The sequence below is a fragment of the Onychomys torridus genome, chromosome 17, assembly GCF_903995425.1.
Source record: "Onychomys torridus chromosome 17, mOncTor1.1, whole genome shotgun sequence".
In the NCBI taxonomy this organism is placed as follows: Eukaryota; Metazoa; Chordata; class Mammalia; order Rodentia; family Cricetidae; genus Onychomys; species Onychomys torridus.
Genome location: NC_050459.1, coordinates 63,285,824 through 63,309,957, shown reverse-complemented (window position 1 = coordinate 63,309,957; position 24,134 = coordinate 63,285,824). Strand labels below are relative to the sequence as shown.

At 56.3% G+C, this 24,134-nt stretch overlaps 1 protein-coding gene across 4 annotated transcripts; it reads right to left on the bottom strand.

Moving 5' to 3' along the window:
* Window positions 1–366: 366 nt before the first annotated feature.
* Upf1 (UPF1 RNA helicase and ATPase) lies at window positions 367–22,938 on the bottom strand. Of its 4 annotated transcripts, none has more exons than XM_036166568.1 (24): window positions 22,344–22,938; window positions 13,647–13,786; window positions 12,690–12,779; window positions 11,323–11,490; window positions 10,759–10,939; window positions 9,846–10,007; window positions 9,248–9,365; window positions 9,009–9,107; window positions 8,548–8,674; window positions 8,289–8,448; window positions 8,094–8,212; window positions 7,620–7,784; window positions 7,429–7,543; window positions 6,767–6,910; window positions 6,275–6,488; window positions 4,142–4,259; window positions 3,783–3,939; window positions 2,995–3,137; window positions 2,457–2,631; window positions 2,273–2,354; window positions 1,608–1,769; window positions 1,304–1,521; window positions 960–1,082; window positions 367–849 (listed from the first exon to the last, which is right to left on the bottom strand). In XM_036166568.1, exons 1-23 carry the CDS (start codon window positions 22,557–22,559, stop codon window positions 963–965), a joined length of 3,393 nt encoding a protein of 1,130 aa, XP_036022461.1. In that variant the 5' UTR covers window positions 22,560–22,938; the 3' UTR covers window positions 367–849; window positions 960–962. The 4 variants fall into 4 exon arrangements, with proteins under 4 accessions (XP_036022461.1, XP_036022462.1, XP_036022463.1 ...); XM_036166569.1 differs by having other exon boundaries at window positions 8,548–8,656; XM_036166570.1 differs by having other exon boundaries at window positions 9,281–9,365.
* Between the last annotated feature and the right edge of the window lie 1,196 nt (window positions 22,939–24,134).

The following is a 24,134-nucleotide window of genomic DNA, read 5'->3' as shown; positions in this document are numbered from 1 at the left end:
GCCGCGGGGTAGAGGTTGGGGGTAGAGGTTGGGGGGGCCGGGGCAGGGCGCCCAGCAATGAGGCCTCCACCCACGCTGGGGGAGAACCCGTGGGCTGTCACACATTGGTCAGGCTCACGAGGCTCAGGAGTTCGCCTGGGGCCTCTGAAGCTCAAATTCAAACAAATCCTCTGGCCGCGGTGCAGGCGATGATCCCAGGCTGCGGGGCTCAGGCTTCTCAGCGTTGCCTCTCTGGAAGCTTCTTGCATCTCCCAGGTCCACCACTAAGGTCTTAGAGACAAACTGATCAAAGTACTTGCCATACTCCTTTGAAAGAATCTTTGAGAAGAAAAAAAAAAAAGAAAAAAGAAAAAAGAAAAACAAACAAACAAAAAAAAAAACCAAAGCCCTAAACACCGTATTTTCTTTAAATGAAACCCCTTAGCGCTGGCACCGCGCAATGACGCTCCTGGCCGCCCGCTCGGGCACAGAAACGCGAAGTTCGTCCTGCTAAAACGTAGCCCCTCAATCACGAGAAACAAAGAAAAAGAACAGCGGGCCGGTGCTGGCGAGGCCTCCCCTCTGGCGGGCGCGGCGCCGGGCCGGCCTTGCAGCGTGCGGGCCTCTCTCCTCTCGCCGCCCGCAGGGGGCGCCCGCTCCTCGGCGCTCCCTTCCGTCGTCCTCCCTGGCCGCTCTCCGCTCTCCGCTCGCTCTCGCTCTCCTCTCCTCTCCTCTCCTCTCCTCGGCTGCTCACACAGTGGTGCTTCAGTTTTAGCAGTGGAAAACAGGTATCCATTTATTTTTATTTTTTATTACCCAGAATAAGATGCTGATACACTAAGCCACATAGCTTAGCTCTTCCGCCGCCACCTGTGATGAGGACAGGGTGGAGGTGTCAGGCCAGGCAGCAGAAGCAGCTGCTTCCCGCACGCCCGCCCATCCCCGTGTGTGGAAGACGCTGAGCCCGCTAGGGCACTTGCCTCCTAGTACTGGGACAGCCCGGTGACCCCGCCGTGCTGGTACGCCCGCTCTCCCTGGTACGTGGAGTCTTGCGAGAGTGCCACGTCAATCTGTGATTTAAACTCATCACCCAGGTAGCTGTCCTGGAAGGCAAAGCCAGAGTAAGCAAACCACGACACCCACCCAGTCCCCAGATGCTCAAGCATGGGACAAAACTCACACTGCATACAGCCTTAGTGGAGAGTGGCGGGCCCAGGGACCACAGCCAAGTCCAGGCAGAGTCACTCACCCTTCAGAAAGGCACCACAAGGTCTCATGTGTGCCCCTCCCCCACCCTTAGGCCAGGACGCTGGTGAGGGCCCACCTGGGACAGTTCCGGCTGGGAGAGGCCGGGCTGGCTCATCTGGGAGGGCTGACTCATGGACACGTAGCCCTGTGTGAGGGCACCCTGCGAAAAGGGCTGTGAGGCCACGTCCTGACTGGCCTGGCTGTTGGGAAGGGTGGTCTGGCTGGGGCCAGGAAGCCCGAAGCGGTTCTTCTGGCGGCCTCCACGGCCAGTCTTGCTTTTTGGGGTGCCCCGGCCTGGAAGACAGCAGTGAAGGACTGCAGGCTCCACTAAGCTTGGAGTTCAGATGAGGACCCAGGATGGTGAGGACAAAGCCACTTACCAGCAGCCGGCCCATTGGCCTGTCCAAAGTACCCAGGTGGTGGCATGGGAGGCATGACCAAGTTGAAGGGAATGGGGATGTTCATGGCAGCCACATGGCTGGGACCTGCACTGATCATGCCAATCTGGTCGTGGGTCTGGAAGTACATGTTTGAGGGCCGTCCTGCAAGACACCTGGAGTCAGAGGCAGGGCCCAGCGGACAATGTTGCAGTGAACTAGCTGCTGGGCCAACCAAACAGACAAACGGAAGTAGGCTGAGTGTGTCTGCCATGCAGGATGTTTTAGAGGGTAAGGATTGGCAGAGGGGGGTAGGTGAGGCTCTGGCCATGATGGCGCTTTCTGGGCAACTCAGAAGCTTCCAGAAAGCAGAGGTCAGCCTGGCTGAGGTGGACGTTGGCTTGCCTCAGGGTACACCAGGGCAGCAGTACTCAGGCAGCTTACTGTAGACAGGAGGCCCCAGCCAGACCAGAGGGACCATGGCACAAACCACTAGCAAAGGCCAGAGCATGGATACCGAGAAGGGATCCTGGTTGGAGAAGCCACAAAGACCCACTGGGCAAGCTCCAGATGGAGGTAAGAACTGAGCCTGGGAGGCCACCCATGGGGTGACAGGACCAGACTGAGACATGGGAAAGTCAACACTCTGGTGCTTGCCAGGAACTTACCCTGGCTGCTGCGGTCATAGACAGATCCAGGGATGATGGCCTCACGGGCATCATACATGGCTGTAGTCATGAAGCGGGCCCCCTGCAGGGTGGCACAAGAGCGAGGAATGTGTCAGTCAACAGCAGCAGGGGCTAAGAGCCCCCAGCTTGCTTTCCCAGGTCCCGGGCCAGCCCGTTGGCCCACCGGGTTGACGGTGTTGACCAGCTTGCGCGGCTTGCTGAACTGCATGAGGCTCTCCCGCAGGTTGTTGAGCGGCCCTTCCACCAGCGCCTTCTGCTCCTTATAGTAGCTCAGCAGGTGGTTCCACAGTGGCTGCTTCGACAGTGCCTTCGGGTTACCCACAATGATCACGCCATATCTGCGGGGCAACAGACGCATGTGCTCAGAGCTCATGGTCACACCCACTGGCTCCAGTGTCTAGGATTAGTACCCTGAATGTCAAGAGCTGGGTGCCAAGAACCAAACAACATTGGTCAACAAATGAGGTGGCACCTTAAAAAGCCAAGCCCCTGAAACCAATTCAGAGAAGGAGGCCAGTCTCCAAATGTCTGCAGTGGCTGTCTGTAGGGTCATGGAGTTGTGTCTGTACTCCTGATCCAGCAAGGCAAGCCATAATGACCAGCTCTTGGACAGGTCAGGTCTGAGTGCACTTCTAAGGCAGACACGGGGAGCTTCTAGTTACTGGCTGGAGGGTGGAAGGTGGGAATGGACAGGTGCCTACCTCGCTCTGGTGAGGGCCACATTGAGACGCCGAGGGTCATTCAGGAACCCGATGCCCTGGTGCTCGTTGGCACGCACACAGGACAGAATAATGAAGTCCTTCTCCCGGCCCTGGAAGGCATCCACACTGGCAATCTCCACTTCCTGAAGGAGACAGAGTCCCATAAGCCACACCCCCTCCTTCAGCTGCAGAGGAGCTGCATCACTGAGGTCAGTATAGCCAGATGCTACAAGTCCCCAGTGACAGAGACACCACTCGCCTGCCACATGCCCAGGATACTGTGCTGAGCTTCCATGAGGTGCAAGTACCATGTCCCCCAGGTGGCACCAGCTGTCCTGACCGTTGAATCCTGGACTATTCTCTTTTTGAGACAAAAATCTTACTGTGTCCTGACACTCGGCTCAGCCACCAGAGTGCTGACCTTAAAGGCACGACTTGCCACATCTTTTCGACTTCTGCCTTCAGCGTAGTCCAGAAGCTGCTCTGAGGCACTTACTGCGGCTCAAGGAGCCAGCCTGCAGCATTACAGGCAGCCATGAAACGCGATGCTGGCCAGCAATGTGTAGTCAGATGCTCTCTCCTCACTGCTCAGCACTTCAGGCCATTTAAAATGCAGTGAATGTATATATTATATGTAATATATACATATCCCACAGCAAGCATATGACAACAGAGGACTTACAGCAGCCCTCTTCTCCCACTATGTGGGCACTGGGAAGGCTGCACTCAGCCTTGGCCCTCGGGTACCTTCTGACAGGCTCGAGTCAGGAGCAGGGCATGGGGAGTACCTGGTAGAGTTTGGTGTGCAGGGAGCCGCTGAACTGCATATACTGCACCAAGTAGGAGCGCTGGCCCTCATAGGGTGTGATGATGCCAATCTGGTCAGGCTTGGCGCCTGCCTTCAGCAGCTTTGTAGTTATCTTCTCCACATTGGCTGCCTCCGTCCTGAGAACATCTGGCTGTCAGTGACAAGGATCCCCACAGCCTGTCCCCAGCCTGATAGATCTCCAACAACCAAGGAGGCACTGGTGGCCATATGACAGTCACCCACCCCTGCCCTTTACTGGGGCCCCTCGTATGCTTGTGACATGCACAGCAACCCAGGGAGTAAGATGCGTAGCTCCACGCATGGGCTGCTGCTGCACACCTGTTGAGGTAGGACGTGCCAGAGCTGGCAATCTCCTCCTGGCCCTGTGTCACGTAGAAGAACATGGGCTTGTCAGGCTGTGGCCACTGGAAGTCAAAGCCCTTCTTGACACGATCCGCTGTGTCAGGAAAGACAGAAGCATCACTGCTGAGAAGCCCGAGGGGCTCCAAGTGCACACACACCGAGAGCAGTGAGGCCACTGCACCAGTGGCCCTGCATCAGGGCTCCTGAGCCACATAGGCCTGGGACAGAACAGGGAAGCCAACAGGCCAGGCCAACACTGTTTACGGTATCACTAGGCAACATGAGATGACATTCTTAGTCCCCTAGAGGTTGCACACTGCACCTTAGTGGCCCCAGAGCCCCTTGACTGTGTGTGGAGCTGGTGAGCTGGCCCTGTCACAATTGAGTCTATGGACAGCAACCTCCGCCCTCATCCTCAGACCTGGGCCTGTCAGGACCCGCTGGCCTAGGGACCATACTACCCTCCTGCTTGGCTGCTACCATTCTAGTCCGTTTTGCAGGCTGCTCACTGTGCAGCTTCTCACACCCTGGACGCTAAATCCCTCACATCAGCTTATCCCACACTGGGAAACTTCCTCCCAAGGGTCACGTGTCAGAGCCGATCACTACTGAAGGGAGCTGGCCCTGGAGAGCACCCTGCCCCAAGCCTCCAGTGACCGAGGAAGCACAGCGTGGTCGTTTCAACTTGTCAACCGAGTTTGGGGTATAACAGCCACCCATGGAGGCGCACGCAGCCAAATGGAGGCGGCCACGGGACCACAGCAGCTCTGGTGTCCACTAGGCAGGTCTGTCCTGGCACAGCTTAGCAAGGGATATGCAGGCCTATCCCAGCATTTCACCTGTGATACCTGAGTGGTTAAGAGCAGCAGACAACAGCAAACACCTGGGGAGCCCTCCCACACTGGGGCAGCCATATAGGCCAGAGCAGGTACAGCCTGGCCAGCAGAGCAGTGGCATCCCCGCCTGGCTGCTGGAATCCACATGCCAGGCCACATAGCGCAGCTCTGAGCAGCTCCTTCCCTGTCAAGAGTTCATCAAACATAGGCATTCAAATCCACATTGACTCACTGAGAAATAAACCCACCACTGAAGGGGGGGGGAGTTGTGGGTGTGTGTGTGTGTGTGTGTGTGTGTGTGTGTGTGTGTGTGTGTGTGTGTGTTTGAGATGGGATCTCACTATGTAGCCCTGGCTGGCCTTGACTTCACAGAGATCCTGCCTCTGTCTGCTTCTGAGTGCTGGGACTAAAGCTGTGAACCACCATGCCAACATGTTATAAATTTTTATGAAAAATAACTTTATGCTGCAAAAACAAGACAGTGGCCCTTTCTTCCTTGTGGCCAAGTCACTCCACTTTACTGTCAGTCCTCACGGAGGACAGACAGCTGGATCCAGGGTGCCTTCTGCATTAGTCTCCTGTAACAGGCTCCAGTCACCAGGGAAGTTAGCTTCCACTCACAAGCAGCTTGGGGGTGGGCGGGACAGGGTAGACACAGTGTCCAAGCCTTTCTGGGTAACTACGGCTCATCTGATACCACAGCAGGCCATAGGCTGCTGTGTCTACTACCCAGCACCCTAGGTCCTCCCACTGCAAAGACCCTGAAGGGGTCACCATCATGAAGGAGTATCAGGGCAGAGCCAGAACCACACTCCAGGTAAAAGGTGACCAGCTTCTGATCTCAGGAGACAGGCTCACACAGCTCACATGCCTGTCATGCTGTGATGACCCTCTGAGGGCCTTGTCACCTGCCAGGTCTCCTCATACTGACTGTTTATCAAACTAAAGCCTGCTCTCTTCTGGGCACCTGAGCACGTGATTCGTTGACACTTCGGTCAGCCACTACCCCAAAGGAAAGGGCTGGGAAGCTGTTGTCAGGGCGGTTCAGTTCTAACTACAGGGATGCCACAGCCTGGGACTGACTGTCCCGGGCCTCTGTGAAGCATTTAGCCCACCACCCAGCACGAAACAACGGCCACGGAGAACCCATTTACAGACCAATATGGCCACTGTGTAGCTACCACATACTCCAGAGCACATGGCCCAGCAACACTGTGCCCAAGGTGCTAGTGTGAACAGTAAGTAGCATGAAGGCCTGAGAGAGGGGTGTTACCTGCAGTGACACCATTCTGCAATGAGCCCTCGTAGAAGATGTTGGACGGGAAGGCGCTGAGGGCGGGGTGCATGCGGTACTGCACCTGCAGGCGGATGGGCCGGATCCCCAGCACCACCAGGCGCTCAAATAGTGACTGTGACAGTCCAGCCTTGGCTGCCTTCTTGCACATCACCACTGGGCCCAGCTGACAGTGGTCACCCACGAGGATCAGCTGTAGCAAGAAGTTCCTCAAGTCAACACCTCAGGCTCCAGGCAGCCTAAGTGTCCCCCACAAGGGACAGAGGTTCACCTCTACCGTCTAAAAGCAATACTATGAGCGCCCTTGGGCGGGCGAAAAACTGCTCAATGTGTGCTGTGCTCACACACTAGGAGGTGTGGGCGGCAGTGGACCACATGGGGCTAAACCCCCTTAAAAGACCTCTTCCAGGTCCTGTATCACCCAGCACCACTACAGGGGCATGCGGGGCCACTTGAGTGGCAGGTACCCACCTGCTTGGCCCCAAGGACTACAGGCACCATGCACTCAGGCTCGGTGGCCTGTGTGCTCTCATCGATGAGGATGGAACGGAACTGCATCTTGGCCAGTCTTGGGTCCCCAGCACCCACACACGTGCAGCAGATGACATCTGCGTTCTGGGGAAGGCACAGGCATCAGGGCACAGACAGTCTACCTCACCATGACAGTTGGCAGACCTGGAGCGCCCTACTCTATACCCGCTCAGCAAGCATCTGTGTATAGGCGCACCTGTGTGCACATGTGTACTTTTTCTGACGGGGGTCTTTGCTGCCCCAGGCTGGCTTTCTATACACAGTTTCCCAACAACTGGATAACCGGTCCTTCTGCCCCCCAAGATGAGCACCACAGGCTACAAAGAGCATCAGTGTCAAGGTGGTACAGCCTCTGGGCACAACCCCCAGCTGTGTCTGCCAACAGCCAGGCTGGTGGAACCCTAAGGCTGAGACTCCCGTTTTGGAAACCAGGTTTGCCAGAACTGGGAGGCTGACAAGTGGCAGCTGTGTGTCCCTGACTATGGGCACAGACGTGGAGACCAGGGCCTCCAAGTGCTCCCAGGCTCCTGACTCGGGCAAGTCTCTCGAGCCCTCTGCCCACAGAAAAGGCTCCAAGTCTCCTGGGCTGGCGCCACACTCACCATGAGCAACTCTCTCTCAGCTGTGCGCTTGAGCGCCCGGTACCGCTTCTCATCTGCAGACGACAGTTCACCCGTCTCATCTTTCAGCTGCTGCAGCTTCTGCAGCTCAGGCATGCTACAGAACACACAGCAGGAGTCAGCACCAGTGGCAGAGTGCAGCCTGTACTGAGACCCCAGAAGCAGACACTCACCTGTCCATATTCCTGATCTGGTTGTGAAGAGCCAGGAAGGACACTGGGGAGTCAATGGCCTCGCGGCTCTTGGCACAGAGCCGCACAACCTTCAGTCCTGTCTGGTGGATCTTCTCTGTAAGCTGGTCCACAGCGATGTTACTTGGGGCACAGACCAACACAGGCCTGCAGAGAGAGAGTGGAGCGGGCTGTCAGCATGGCCCAGGGGAGGCTCAGCAAAGGCCCACAGCAGAGCTGCACAGCTCCGATTCCAGCACGCACAGCCATGCCAAGGCAGAACAAGTAAAGGTCCCCACCCCCACCAGCCACCAGCCCCCTCTCAGTCATGTGAGGCAGGCCTGTGGGTTGTGGACACACAAGGCACCTGTACACTGCATATATTTTCTGTGGCCCTGGCAGAGCCGAAACAGCCCACCAGGCCACATGAGACACTGCCACTTCCCACTCACAAGGCTATTACTGTTGAGCACCTACCCATTGCCCTGCCGAGCAAGGTGGTAGACAATAGTGGCAGATGTCACAGTCTTGCCTGTGCCTGGAGGGCCCTGGATGAGGCTGAGCGGTCTCTGCAGCACGGTCTTCACAGCATACACCTGCAGGGATGTTGCGTCAGCAAGGCTGTGATTACTACAGCTCCCACACAGGCCCTGCCTCTGGCCCCAGTGGCACCTGAGAGTGGTTGAGGTCAGGAAGCCCCTGAGCTGTGAAGCGCTTTGGCAGCTGGCACTTGATGACCACATCCTCCACCTCGTGGCCCAGCAGCTTATGGTAGATGTATCCTGACACAGAGGTCTCGTCCACAGCGAATGTCTTCAGCGCACTTTGCATCCTGTAAGGAGAGCCAGTGTAGGACCCAGTGGGCCACAGGTACTGGAGGTAGAGGGGCCCCCATGGCCCTAGCACCCCGGGGTGCTATCAAAAGACGAACCTATCAAAAGAGGTCGACTTCCACACAAAATCCACCTGGAAGTTGTGGGTCACCTCCACAGGCGCGCCCACGCTGCTGCGGAGCTCAATAGCAATCTCATCACCGTAATCTGGCCGCTGAGTTAAGTCTGCTTCCTGCTCAAAGCCACTACCCTCTACAGGGCCACTGGCTTCTGGTCCTCCCGAGTGACACTCCATCCATCACTAGACCAGTTCCCCTTGGTATCCACCAAGGGGACTGCTGTAGTCTGACCCCAGGCTGCCACACACAGACACGTACTCAAGCATGCAACATAAACTGCATTGGGGTGGGGCAGCTTCTAGCCAAGACATATGTGGTGCAGACATGTGCATATCCCACACAGAGGGAAGACAGGAAGGAGTCACACCCGTTCAGGCACTGGAGACAGCCAGGGCTTCGGTTATGGCACCCATCCTCCCAACTGGTGTGGCAAAGGATACTATCGGGGACCTTGATGACGTGGCCAATCCCCTTCCATAAGGGTGCTAGGTCCCCTTTGTAGCGCAGACAGATCTCATCGCCCTGCATGAGCCGCATATCTTGCAGGAAGGAGCAGCAGAGTTAGCACTTTCCAGAGGGCCGTGGCCTCCACCATGCAGAGTTCACATAAGGACATGATACAGGGGACTAGGAATTGTATGCTACTTATGGTCACAAATATTTTAAAACTTAAAATCACCTCTTAACCAAATTATGACTAAATCCTCATTACCAGAGTCAGTCTTGGGTAAAGTGAAGAAGGCGATTCTCTTCTTGTTAAGGCCCAGGTCCCACCTGACCGTGATGTTATCTTGAGTCTGAACATACGAGAAACAGGGACCTGGTTAGCCCGCCACCCTCTCACGGGCTGGGCTCCCCACAGGCAGGGGCCTCTAGGAAGGCCATGCCTGTGCTCTGCAGCCTTTGGAGTGCAATGCACAGCATCCACAGCCAGGAACTCCAACATCTGGGAAAGAAGCAACAAGGATCCCCCAACATCTGCTGCCTACACCAGTCCCAGCAGCAAGCTTTGCAGAGAGCCTCAGGAGACCCGAGACGGTGCTTGGAGGACCGGTGACATAGAGCCCACCTCCCAGAAATGATGTTGGAGCTGCAGACAAAGCTGTTAACCAGACACAAGGGGTTCTCTCTGATTTTAAAACCAAGAAACACTTTAGGCCTTCTTTCAAAATGCCCAGAGCCCTGGCCTAAGGCCATTTATGTGCCTGGTTCCATCCAGTTCGAGCCCTCAGGAGATGCTTTGTTAGAGACCCAGCCTACATGCTGCACCACGTCACCTGTGACTCCTTCAGCTTCTTGTCATAGTCAGCCTCTAGCTTGACCAAGGGCCCGAAGATGTTCTGGTACTGGTAAGCATCCTCATACCGCAAGAGTACATGCTGTGGCTCCTCATCCACACCTGGCTTCTCCAGGTCCTCCAGGGTAGCCGAAGGGTTTTCCTATGGCCGAGAATAGCACTATGCTGCTCACCCTGCTTAACCCCCATAGCCAGCGATCGAGAGCTCGGAAGGAACCCAAGGCTTGCATGGCCTCTTGGCACAAACCTTCATGGGTGGAGTGTGGCCACTGTGCTGTGAGCCTGCGCTTAAGCCTATTGTCCTGATGGTTGTGGGTATGTCTGGCAGCATTCTGACCCCAAGAAACGGGGAGAGAGCATCCCCGGAGCCCACAACCAAAGACTCGTAGAGTCCTGGACTTCCTCCAGTGAGCTGAGTCCATCTCCTGTATCCTGTAACCTCATGGCTCCCCTGGGACCCACTGCCTTCAATAAGCCCCACTGTGGAGACAGAACACAATCTGGGCACACCAAGATAACTGGAACCTGACCACCAGGTGTAGACAGACTAAGCTGGACAAGGCTTACACCATTTTTGTCCCACACTACTTAGGATTCCTGGTCAAAGGGTGCTCAACTAACATTCCCAACAAGATGTGAACAAGGTCAGAGCCTGAAGCTGGCCCCAGCAGGGCCTAGGGAACGCAGGGGTCAGAGCCCCTCCCCATATCTGACCTGGAGCCCTGACTCATCCTCTGAGACAGGGACAGGTGCTCCCTGGAACAGGAATCTCATGACAACCTAAACCAACTACTCATACCATCTGCTCTGTCCCCTTCAGCCAGCATACAAAGACCCCCAGCAGTCCCACAGGCCCCATGTCTCCAAGCCCCCAGAGTCTCTGGATGGCTCACCTTCCACAGCTCCTCCAGCTTGTTGATCTGCTGCGCAGTGATCTGCCGTGCTCGAAGCTGCTCCTGCTCCGAGGGAATCTTGACCAGCCATGACAGGAAGCACCGATCCTGGATCAGGGGCTGCCACTGGGAACTGTCCCAGTTGATGTCCTTCAGGCTGCTCTGGCTGGCACAGGGCTGTCTGTGCAGGGGTGGGGCAGGAGAGCGGGTTGGGACCTGGCCCAGGAAGCCTCTAACTAGCCAGAAGCCAGCAGCATCCGCACACCGCAGCTCTGGCCCCAGCTCACAGCAGACTTGCTTCCTTCCTTCCTTCCTTTTTTCGGTTTTTGGAGACAGTGTCTCATCTATGTAGCCCGGGCTGGTCCTGGATTCTCTATGTAGACCGGGCTGGCCTTGAATTCAAGATCCTCCTGCCTCTCTGCCCCCCCAGTGCTGGAATTAAAAGCTTGCGCCACCACACCAGGCCAGACTTCCTTTTCCAATTTGACCAGGATGCACACAAGAGCCCTCAGGTCCCAGCAGCCCCGCCCCGCCCCGCCCCGCCCCGCCCACCGGGCAGCTCACCTGCACAGCAGCACCACCACCGAGTCGGCCTTGGCGGGGATGAAGCCCAGCAGGAAGACGTTGCGGCAGCCGCAGTTGTAGCACTCCAGGACTGTCTCGCCCAGCGGCCCGTCCTTGTGCAGCGTCACCTCCTTGCACTTTGCCCTCACCAGGTGATTTACAATGTGGCTGGGACCAGGAAACCATTGGCAGTTAACACCTAAGCCTGGCTCTTCACCACTTTCAGTTCTGTAGCCCACCTGGCATGTTCTGGGTACTGTTCACGGTCCTTTAGCACAGGCTCATGCCTATGCACCCGGGAGCCACAGCCTTGCCTCACCTCATCTGCCTGCAGAAACCTTCCACTGTCTCTCACAAGCCCGCCATTTCCCCCACTCCCATTTTCCTGATACCTTGAACAGCCAGGCAGACACCTCAAGGGTGGTCCATGTCAGGCTGGCCACCTCATCCCTGAGGCCCATGGGCTCTGCCAGCTCTTCCTGTCACAGGAGACACTAGCATGACCCCATGACAACCTTCACCAGAGTCCTCTGGTGGCCACCCAGCTTTGCAGGCTTGACTCCTCCTAAACAGTGGTCAGTGGATGCCTTGCTTCAAGTGGTCAATTTTCCCCATCCCGATCCAGGACAGGCCTTCCCCCTGCCTACCGTGAGCTTTATTCTATTGCTTTTTCTTCACAGAAGGAGCTGATACCAACGGAGCAACACTTCGGCTACCTAGAACCTTCTGAGAATGGGACGTGATGATCCCTGAAGGTTGACTATAAGACCATTTAAAAATGCTAGCCCCTGCCTCACAGCTCCTGACCCTTCTGCAGACCTGCTATCTACAAGCTTCTGTGGCATTCTTTCTGAAAAATGTCCTGAGATACAGATCCGTGCTGGCAGTGGGGCACAGGCACACCAGACTCAGCTCTGCTTCTCCCCTACTGGCAGTGGGAGGACCCTGACACCATCATGGAGAGCCAGCATGGAGTGGGACTCAGCAGCAGCACCAGGATATGACGATATGACTTGGGGTCTGGAACCATTCGCCCAAGACAATCAAGTGAGGTGGGCCAGCTGGATGCCCATGGCCTCCCAGGAACAAGGACAAGCAGGCCGTGCCAGCCTCATCTCACGAGAGACAGGCGCAGACTGAGAACGAAATTAAGCCAAACTCCTCGAATAATGAGCAAGCCAGAGAATCAATCAAGGGTAAACATGCCGAGGCGTTCACACGCCACCATCTGTTTCAAGTTACACCAGGCAGAGGGAGGGGGAGCCCAGGTTCACCAGCGCCATTTCACCCCGCGCTTCACTCCAGCATCATCCTAGCTCACGGCACCAAGCACCCTGATTAAACACACATGCATGGCTGTCAGCTACCTGCCAGAAGTATTCCCTCGGCCGTTGCAGAACCACTTCTTGCTGGTATTGCAGTAAACCACGCAGGCAGGGTCATGGATTCCACAGTAACTGGAAAAGTCCAACTCCAGTCAGTGCCGGCCTCTTACAGAGCTTCTGCTTCCCATTAAACACAACCTCAACCCCAGCAAGTCAAGTAACAAAAAGTCACTTCCACTAACATGGCAAAGTGAGGGCAACGCAGACGCCAGGCAGCACAGGCCAAGGCAGTCCTGGCCCCTCTCCTCAGCCTGCAGGTTAGGAACAAGGACCCAACTTCAGCAGAAGGCACCATGTGCCCAGCAAACCCTCAGGCCCAGCTCTGAGGCTGGTGGTGCTATGAGGTACGCCTATGTACCCTAAATCACTGGTTCTCCATAACTCCCCATGGCTGTGCTGTGCACTGGGCAGGTAGGGACAGGAACCGTGGAACCAGAACGTGCTATCGCTGGCTCCCTAGTCTAACGTGGCAGCAAGGAGGACTAGGGTGCCCAGCTCAGCCTGCCTGTGGCTCTGGAAAGCACTCGTCAATCAGGAAAGCCATGAGTAATGAAGGCCTGTGGAGCGGAAAGGCCAAACTTGTCCTGCAGAGGGCAGCAGGTGGCTGCAAAAGCCCTAGTGGAGACACCAGCTCTGGCCTTGGGGCCCGGACAAGCTGAGCTGGGTGTATGCAGCAAAGGCATTCCAACTCTTAATTCCTTTGTGTGCCTCTGATGGAGCTGAGAACCTCAGCTGATCACGACACAGCCCACAAACTGTCCATGCCCCACCTTTCTGAGTGGCTCTTCAGGTTCCCTGTGGCTCCTCTCTAGCTCCTAACGACTAAGGAGTAGGGGTAGTGCAGGGGAACCCATCAGAGCTACATGAATTCAGGGTGTCACGTACTGAGCCCAGGGTCCTGACAAGCAACAGGGACTTTGGAGCCACCTCTTGGCCTACCTGCAAGCGTGGACTGGGAGGTCCTTGGTGTAGTATGTGTCTTCTTCATCTTCTTCAAAGTTCAGTTCAGCCAGCAGTTGGCTGGTCTTGGCCACACTGTCATCCACAGCCCCATTCTGCAAGATGCCCTCTGGTCCAACCTACAGCAGAACACAGGGCTCACCAAGGTAGCACCAGGGTGCCAGAGCTGGCTGACAGCGTGGTGTCCCACTGAGTCTGTCCCACCTGGTCATGGAACGCACAGCTAAGCTGCCAAGAGAAACTATCCCCACAGATGAAGTACGCAGGAGTAAGACAACGTTACACACCCTAGGAACAGCTGTACAACGTGAAGGCAGGAGCCTGAGTCAACTACCATGGAGGCGGTGCTGCAGGCTGGGGCAGAAGCCAGACTTCCAAGCCCAGTTTGTGCCTTACGGATAGGGACACACCACCAGGGAGGGCCTCCAAGTCACGGCACAGGATGTCTGCACTAAAATCCCACCACTGAGACCATGCTGCTTTGGCTGGCCTGAAGGGACATAGCTCCATCATCACCCCAGGAACCTCTGCCCCAGAGCACCAGCCCCTTTCCCTAGCAATTAGCCACCGGGTGGCCAGGCAGCTGCGTGTCTCCAAAGGCCCAGAAGTAGCAAAGCCACTGGGCCAAGCACCAGGACTCAGACCCAAGAAGTAGAAACAGACACCTCTTAATCAACCCATCAGTCACATGGTTCAGCACCAGGTTCCCACCTTCAGCCACCTCCCAGCTGATGCTTGTGGTTGAAGCCACATGCAGACATTTACTAGTCACTTCTCAGACCCTAAAGACAGGGTGCCCATGAGAGGCCAGGATGGGGGGGGGACGACAATTCCCAACACCACCAAGATGTACTCATATGGCTGGGGCATATGTCCGAGTTGTGCTCAGCCAGGCCGTAGTCACCCCATGTCTATATTTATTCCAGAGGTAGGCATGGGGAGTGTGCTCTGTAATCTACAAGCATGTTTAGACAAGGAAGACCCAAAGTAACTTCTAGACTCATCATCCTCAGCACAAGGGACAGAGCCAGTCCCCCGCGTCAGGCAGGAGCTCCCAGTGCTCTCTCCATCCCTGGCCCTTCATAATGTGTGTTATTACAAAGAAACCCTGTAAAACTGACAAAATTCCCAGAGCAGGCCAGGTGTAGAGGCCAGATTAGCACAGGTTCCAGGATGGGCTGGATCAGGGCTGGGTTTGTTTGTTTGTTTTTTTGAGACAGGGTTTCTCTGTGTAGTTTTGGAGCCTGTCCTGCATCTCACTCTGTAGCCCAGGCTGGCCTAGAACTCACAGAGACCCGCCTGGCTCTGCCTCCCAAGTGCTGGGATTAAAGGTGTGCACCGCCGCCGCCCGGCCATCAGGGCTGCTTTAAGAGAGTAAGTCAGTAGCGTTCTCACCCTGTGACATGCCTATCCCACAAAGGCCACTCAACACTCCCTTCCCAGAGCCAGGACCAGTATGAACTCTGTGTGCTAAAACACTAGGGAGTGCCTGTAAGTGGGGCTCTTACAGAACCTGACTGGCTCACTTTCCTGAGCCACCAGCTTAGGACCCTCACCCTACTCAGAACCCAGGCATGCTAGACAAAACCTCATATGAAGTTCATTGTCACCAGTCTCTGAGCTCCAGGCACTGGAAAGACTGAATAGCACAGTGACCCGCCGCCACATCAGCTTCCAGGAGGCTGGCCACACACGCTAAAGCACAGGCAGGCGACAGACTTGCTCACACTCTTTGACAGAGGCTTGCACCTCAACACTTTGTGGGCTCCATGGGTGGCACACAGAAGAGCTCAGAGCCTCCCTGGGCCCTGAGCTCTAATAAGGGCAGGCCCTGGGTGCCTCTGGTGGTCTACAGGCCTGAAAAGCAGTGAAGCAGGACCAGGAGTCTGTCATGACTGCAGTGACTGTGGCTACTACAGGGTCCAAGGCTACGTCTCAATTCTCCTGCCCACACACCATCATACCTGCTGCTCTGAGGAGCCACCAATTCTCCCCAGGTCACATCATTTTCCATTCCCCCCACGAGCACAAGAGCTCCGATTTCTGCCTGTCTCTGCCATGAACGGTGTCCTCTAGCCATAAAACGGGGCTGAGATGGAATTCTAGGGTGGTCTTGAGCCACCATCCCTGTGACCATACAGCTGATGCCTATTGTGACCATGCATAAGCTGTTGCCAATCTGTCCCCTTTCCCATGTGTCTGAGCCCCCCAATCCCCACCCCATGTGGTGCCTGGCCTGAAATTTTGACAGATGGTCCCCACTGTGCACAGAGGGATGGGAAGGAGGGTGGTGTCTCATCGGTCCTGACTCAGCTTTTTAAATAATTTTTTTTTTTTTTTTTTTTTGCTTGTCTGTGTGGAGGTGTCAGATCTTGGAGGTACAGACAGGTGTGAGGTGCCACATGAATGCCGGGAATTGAATCTGGGTCCTGGTGCAAGAGCAGTCAGTGCTTTCAACTGCAGAGCCCCCTCCTCTCCAGCCCCCGACTCAGCTTCTTAGCTCTTTAGGGAAGCTGTCTAATGACTTCTGCAGAACCACCACCAGGTGCAATAGTTCTTATCTGCTCCAGTGGCGCTGGGATGGAGTACTAAGACTTCTGGGTGGGCACACACTGCTGAGCTGCATGGCAGCCACAGATTCATGTCAAAAAAACAGCTTTTCCAGGCCAACTGTAGTGGTATAGGAGGCAGAGAGAAGCAGATCTCTTCAAGGCCAAGGCCAGCCTCATCTACAGAGTTCCATACTTGTCAGAGTGCCACAGTGAGATCCTATCTCAAAAATAAAGTTTTCAAAAGGAAACAGGGGGCCGGGCAGTGGTAGCACACACCTTTAATCCCAGCACTCGGGAGGCAGAGGCAGGTGGATCTCTGTGAGTTCAAGGGCAGCCTGGCCTACAGAGTAAGATCCAGGAAAGGCGCAAAGCTACAACAGAGAAACCCTGTCTCGAAAAAACAAAAAACAAACAAACAAAAAAGGAACCGGGGACTGTCTCTTCTGAATGTGGAGCAGTCAGCTGTGGGGCACCACCAGGCACTGAGGTCCTAACAGCACTGTACTCAGGTCCCTCATGCAGCAAGCTACAGACAGGAAGCCCTGGTCATCCCGAGGGGCAATACAAGACAAATACAAGGAACATTCTCCAGCACTCTCACAAAGGCCAGGCTGGAAAGAAAATTCCAGACTGGCTGCATGACCTAGCAACAGACTGGCCATCTCTACACATTCTGTGACTGTTGAGGACAAGCATCTCACACTCTCAGAGGTGCATCTGGTCCCAGATGGTAACAGAATGAGCTAAGAGCAAGGGATGGCACCTGGCACAAAGCAGGGCCAGACCCCACAGCAGGCAACTCAATAAAGCTGCATGAACACTATTGCCTTGGCCAACACAGGGCTGCAAGCCCTTGCCCCATGAGGTGGTCCAGGGCACATTGCCACCTCACCAGACCAAAAGGCATGCCGTAGGTTTCCCAGCCAACTCAGGGCCCCAGGCAGGGGTGCTGGGTGTCTCAGGCCCCGCTCCAGGAGAAAGTCTGCTCTAACACAACATTTAGGCTCACCCTGAAGCTAAATTAAACCTACAAGGGTCACTTTCCTGAAAACTGATTCCAAGACACATGGAACTCAGACCTTGGAACAGAGCAGTGAAGGGAACTCTGCTTCCAGAAGAAACTTGTAGAAAGTTTCCACTGTGTGGTGCTGTGACCTCAGACTAGAGGTGTACTGCAGGACTCACGGGCATCACCCCACTTAAGTCTGCTGGCTGGTGCCCCAGGACCTTGGTTGGCATGCACTGCCCTCAGCCTCAGCTAATCTGGCTAAATGCCTCGAGGTGTATAGCACCTGCCAGGGCAGCCTTGAATCCATATCTGGCCCCAGGGTTGCTGTTTGGCCTGCTCCTTGCAGAAGCCCCACCCCTGAAGAGAGCCTGCCCTCTAGGAGGCCCCAAATTCATGTCTGCCCTCCAAAACACAAATGCTGGGATGTAAAGTGAGTCATCTCTTGTTCTTCCAGGTCCTAAGCAGGAGATGAGTGGGAGCTACATGGCCCGGGGTACCCTCCCCCAAACCTACACAACAGCCACATCCCTTCAGCTGGCCTTTCCAGCCTCAGAAGAACAGGGCTTATTTAGTGTCTGGATCAAGACCCAGCTGGGGCAGCTCCTGACCTGTGAGGCTCTGAACTTCCTTAACCTTAGTTTGGACCCAAGATGAGTCGTAGCTATTTTGACCTACAAAGAGGGTGACCTCGCTGGGTCCAGGTCAGCAAGAAGCCCCCCCCCCCTTTCTCCATCCTGTGGCCTTTGACCTTTATTCTGTGTGGTATGAGCTCACCTATCTCTCACAGGCACCCAAGGATGGGACCACACAGGTAGCAAAAAAGCACATGTACAGGGCCACCACAGCCAGAAAGAGCCCATCCTGGGTGACAAGTGCAGCCCAGAACCCTGGGGAGCCGCACACCTCTATCAAAGCACCCTTGAGTCCTGAGGAAGCAGCAGTGCAGCAGGCATGCTGCCCACCCAGGACAAGGCTGGACAGAGCTGGAGCAGACTGTCCCAAGCCATAAAAAACATCCCACCTCAGTGACCAAACTGTTCACACCGTGGGTCACCAATCAACACCTAGACTCTAGAGGCCTCTTCTCTCACTAGACCAAAGGGGCAGGGTTAGTCAGCAGTCTCTGAGGGTTCCAGTGCCCTGGTCATTCATTCACAGACCGTTTACACACGTTCAGAGGCATGCACACAGCACTGCCATGACATCCCCTGCTTCACCTTCTGCCAGTCCTCTGCTTAGCCCTATCTCAGGCCTTTCTGCCCAGGGCAGATCAGAGTGCCCATAGCCCCTACCACCTCTAGGCCATGCTCTCACCCAACTTAGAGGCCAGTGCCCCCAAAGGCTTCCACAAGCACTCAGGTCACCCTGACTGCCAGCATCCTTACAGTGCTGAGTGGGCACCATGAGCAGTTGGCCAGGCCTTCCTCCACCAGTCAGTCCTCCATACAGGAGGAAAGAAAGGCACCTTGGGGCTGAGGGTAGAAGCCAGGCCACAGGCTGTCACGAGGTAGGTCATGTGATGCACAGAAGAACACCTGAGGTGCAGAGGGGTGCCAGTCCCAGTCAGGAGCAGGGCGAGGGCCTCAGGGCTCCCATCTGCCTCACGTGTGACTCCTGGCTAGCGGGCGCTGTGGTGCAGGTGCTGTCTAGAGAGCTGGAGTGACCGCAGCCTTTAAGACTGCCTCTGCCCTGTACAGCAGCAGGCCCCAGCATCAAAGGGTCTCTCCGAGGCAGAAAGAGGCTATCTGGGTGCGCTCACATCTCCCCTGGCCGACAGAGCTAGGTAAAGAAGCTAAGCATGACAGATCTCCACCCCACAGTGGGACACTGCGGAGGCTGGACTCAAGTCTTTAGCTCTGGCAGTAGCAAGCAGGGGTGGTGTGTCCCACTTGACTAAGGAGCCACCCATGGACAGTGAAGCTAACAGGATGGAAGTCCCCTGAGAAGAGGACAAGCAGGCTGGCCCTGTGTCCTGTGACTAGGCCTGGATGGAGTGCAAGAGACCCAGAGCTCGGGTAGCACTGTCCCCAGACAGTGATGTCCCTCCCTGAGCAGATCCCACTTCAAGGACAGCTGAGGACATCGAGCCAGTGGCCTGTAGGCCACTTTTCTCGGCACATTATTATCATCATCCAGACCTGTGTAGTAGACAAGACACCTGCACCCTGCTGGTTCACCAGGAGGTGGTAGGTACTGGAGGATCCACAGCAGCACACCAGAATCTCAGGTGGTACCTGAAGCCACTAAAATCCCCCAGGTCACCAGAACAGGAACACAGTGGCATCTGTCTCCTAGCATTTTGATCTTCACCGTTTCACTTATGACAGAAGGCCTGTGTGCTAAGCATGCGACAGTGGAGACAGGTCCCCAAAGACCCATCACGTCACAACAAAAGCAGCGCAGCCCACCCCACTCACCCTCCTCCTGCTAGTCCTTACCCTGACAGGTGCCCACACCCTGACCCTCCACTGGCCCTGTGCTCACCAAACCTCACTGTTAGAAAGAAAGACAAGTCAGGAGGTGAGCAGCCCAGGAGTTTTTCCCACAAGCCAGTATACAAATGATAGAGACCTGAAATTACCTTTTGGTCCTCACAGTTTAAATAGGGACCTGGATGGGTCAAGAAGCAGAAAATAAGAAGCCTGGCCTATCTCAAAGACTCTGCAGGGCAGTGCCAGCCCATTCCATCTGGACCTGCAGGGTTCTGTCGAACACTGGGGCCTTTCCACACAGAAATGGGGGTTCTTTAACATTGACCCAATAGTCCTCTACCTCTAGACTTCAGAGTCAAATCCCCACCGAGCCAGCGTACAGACCTGTACACTGGGCAGCAGCCCTGCAATCCTTCAACCAGTGGGACATGGAACTCCAGGACAAGCTTCTTCCCCCAGAACACCTCCCACAGGTGCTAACCCTCAGCAGGAAAGTCAGCAGGGATGGGTCTGTGCAGCGAAGTTACTCAGCCATGAAAAGGACACAACACATACCAGTACATGGATGTACTCGGAGGTCATGACAGCAAGTGAAGAGCCAGGCAAAGAGCTGGTGAACAACAGAGAGTGTCTGCCCAGCACAGACAGGGCCCAGGTTCTGTCTGCACTCCAAAGGAATAAGCCACAAAAATGACAGACATGGGACAACCACACCATGCCATCTATACAGCAACAGAAAGGGTCCATGACCCTGCTTCAGTAAAGCTGGGGAGGACCACTGGGCCAACAGGAAAAGCCCCTGACCAAAGCCCCAAATCCACCTTGAAAGATGAGTAAGAGAAAATAAATCAATGTTTCTGGTGGCTAATGCCACTGGATGTGCGAGAGGACTTTCTCCACTTTCCAATTCTGTTCACTTTCTGCCCACAGATGCAGGGCCTCCTAAAACAAGTTGGAAGGCGCTCCCTCCCTTCCCAGACACAGATTTGATGTTAAGAGAGGCCACAGTTTCAACTGGCAGAGCAGGGCACATCCATGTGAGCACAGGCACAAGTCTGCTGTTGCACTTCCGCTGCAGCTCAGACCTCAATGAAGCAGCCCTCCCTCCCACTCTACTGGCCTTCCAGCTGTGCCGTCCTGCTGCAAGGTGGGTGACCCCTCACACCTCTCCCCTTTCCAGACACATGAGGCTGAGGAAGGGCAGTCTACCTAGCTACCCAGCGGGGGAAGTGACAGAGGGCTGGCCTTCAGGGCCCCCCCACTCCTCTAGGCAACCTGTTCTCTTCCCACCTCCCGGCACCAAAGGTAAACAGTGAGAAACAACATACACCTGTTCCAATGCAGATGCCGCTGTGGGGCTGAGTCAACCCTCTCCTTCTATTAGGGCTGAAAATGAGCCCAAGTGGGTGGTCTACCCACAGGCATGACTCAACCAGCCAGCTCAAAGGCCCTCCCCCAACAACAAGGTCTGAGATCACTGATGAGGGCTGGTGGTGTCTCCCAAGCCCCAAGCACAGGGACACCTGTGGCTCCAGCCTGTAGCTCCTCCCTGAGAATACAGGAAAACAAAGCGCCCAACACCAAGCCAGCCACAGTGAGAGCCATCTGATGAGGTGGTGGCTAGTACCTAGCCCAAGCTGAAATGCCTATACCGCCTGTCATTCAAAACAAAAGTCCCTCCCAGAGGTACAGTCACCCATGTGATACACACTGTCGATGCCTCTGAGGAGCAAAACTCAAACCCAACTTTTCCAAGCAGAGCCTAGGAGTTACATAACACTGGTTTCAGCAACAGGCAAACCGAAGGGGAAAAACAAACCGGCAACCGCCTCTCTAGCCAACCCAACCAGCCACCGAGTGCGCTGCTTCCACCGGAGGCGCCAAAACCCTGACTCTGCTCTGCTCCAGGGACCCTCAAACTTGAACTGGAGTAGCCTGGCTCGGGGGGCGGTGGATGGAAATGGAGAGAGGGTGGGATGGGGTGGTTGGACTGGCTAAAGAGGTGACCCGGAAGGCACTTTGGACCCAAAGGATAGCAACTGTGGACAGGTCACCTCAGGCCAAAGAGAGACTAGGGTAGGTTACCACAGACACACCCAAAAGCGAGTGAGGGCAGCTCCGGCTTGAGGTTTGAGGCAGAGCAGATCCTGCACTATAGGACATACATTTACGCAGGTCACGGCCCAGCCTAGATGGGTGGAGGAAACAGGGCAGGTGGCAAGTAGCTGGGACAAGAGGTAGGGAATCAGAGGAGATGGCAGGTAGCCGGGCCAGAGCACCAAGAAACGAGGGCGGGTGGCAGGGGCTGTGGCAGGTAGACGGGACCTGGGGTAGGTGGTTAGGACAAGCAGCTGAGGGTGGAAGCAGAGATCTAGGGAAGGAGAAGTAAACAGGAACCAGGGTATGGCACCAAAGATCCAGGACAGGTTACAAGGACTCAAGGCGGGTGGAGGGAACCTGGGGCAGTTAAACAGGTATCCAGAGTGGTATCTAGGGCCAGTTAGCAGGGACTTTAGGGAGCCAGCGTATGAAGCAGACCCCCGAGGCTTGTTCACTGGACCTGGGGCAGGTTCACAGGGGCCCAGTGCTGGTTAACTGAGACCTGGCACCGCAGCTCCCGAGCCCGCCCGCCCGCCCGCCCGCCCGCCCGGCTTCCGGCGCCGCCATGCGCCGCTCCGCTCACTTGTGCGTCGAGCTGGCCCGCTGCGCCGCCTGCGCCCGCTCCGCCCGGGCCTCCCGCGCCTCCGGGGCCGCCGGGGGGCGTCTGCGTCTGGCTGGGGAGAGTGAAGTCGGTGAACTCGAACTCGGAACCCTGGGTGTCGGCGCCGAGCAGCTCGGCTTCCTCTGTGTCCAAGAAGGTGAGCGTCTGCGAGCTGGGGCCGTACGCCTCCACGCTCATCCTGCCGCCCGGGCCGCGCCCTTCGTCGGCGCCTCGCCGCACTCGAGCCCGAGGCTTCGCCTAGGCCTAGGCCGTAACCCGGAGCAGCCGCCGCCGCTGCCCCTCGAGCCGGGCAGACTCTGAGCCGGCCTCCGAGAGCAGAGCAGAGCCGCTGGCTCCAAGCGCTGAGTCGCCGCCGCCGCCGCGCCCCTCCGCGCAGCCGCTCGCCTCAAAGCCCACCGCCGCTCTCAGGGCCCTGGACAGGAACCGCCGCCGCTGCCGCCGCTGCTGCGGTGCGCGTGCGCGAGCCCGACGCCGGCACAGGTGCGCGTGCGCGAGCCCGACGCCGGCGCAGTCGCGCGCGCACCTCCCGGAAAGCAGCCAACCGCGCCCGGGCCTTAGAAGCCGAGCGGGAGGACAGAACTCGCCGTGCGCCTGCGCGTATGGGCGGGACTTCAACCGCCTTGAGGGTCAGGGCTCGCGAATTTGGCCCCGCCCCAACCGCTGCCTAGTGGTGCGCAAGCGCGGCGACGACGTCCTGGCCGCCGGGCCTCAGGGCTGGCTGTTGTTTAGGTGCTGGCTGAGGCCGGCTGAGGGTGCAGGCTGGGGCGCAGGGGCGGTGCGCCTCCACTCCTTGACCCCTGGCTACCCCGTCTGCCTTCTGCCTCGTGGCCATCCTCGGTGTTCATCGACTGAATAAATGAGGAGGGAGTGGGGACCCGCCATGGTAGCCACTGCTGCTTTCCGTGGTCTGGAGGCTAGCCTGGGAATCGCTAGAAGGGTCAGGTCCCCTAGAACTCCGGACGGTTGTGAGCTACCAGGTGGGCGCGGGAGCTCAGCCCCGGCCTCCGCAGGTGCACCATGCCGTCCCTCCAGCCCGTTTTGTTTTCCATGGCGGGCAATATAATAATAGTGTAATCCAGACTAATTTGGAACTCTGGTCAATCCTCCTGCCTCAGAGTCCCTCGTGCCAGGGTGACACGTGCACACACCACTGGCTGTTGCAGTGTTGGCCCCAGAACCCAGGGCTTTGTGCGTGCTCGGCAGAGACTCCTGACTGATGTACATCCGCAGCCATCATGAAGCCTTAGGGGAACACAGTCCTGTGCTTGCAGTCCAGCGCACAGGACGCATCCTGGATGGCCCGGTCCTGGGGCACTCCTTCAAACACTCGGGAGGCAGAGCCAGGTGGATCTCTGTGACTCTGAGGCCAGCCAGAGGTCGACATAGCAAGTTCCCGGCCACCCAGAGCTGTCTCAAAAAACAAAAGGTTTTTGTTTTTTTTTTTCGAGACAGGGTTTCTCTGTGTAGCTTTGCGCCTTTCCTGGAACTCACTCTGTAGCCCAGGCTGGCCTCGAACTCACAGAGATCCACCTGCCTCTGCCTCCCGAGTGCCGGGATTAAAGGCGTGCGCCACCACCGGCCTTTTATCCCAGGACTCTGGAGATGAAGGAGTTCAAGGTCATCTTAATTTACATAGCAAGTTTGAGGCCAGCCTGAGCTACATGAGAACTCGGATTTAAAAAATAATAACAAATAGGTAACTGTTCATGAGGCTAAGGATTAGCCTTGGTCACCACAGCCTTCTACCAAAGG

Bases quoted from the DNA above. Each gene is read 5' to 3' on its own strand.
- Upf1 (XM_036166568.1), bottom strand. From the start codon at position 22,559: ATGAGCGTGGAGGCGTACGGCCCCAGCTCGCAGACGCTCACCTTCTTG. The intron at 8,449-8,547 runs GTTCGTCTTTTG...CTCTCCTTACAG, and splicing joins AAGTCGACCTCTTTTGATAG to GATGCAAAGTGCGCTGAAGA. The intron at 6,489-6,766 runs GTGGGTACCTGC...TTCTTGCTACAG, and splicing joins TAGTCCTTGGGGCCAAGCAG to CTGATCCTCGTGGGTGACCA.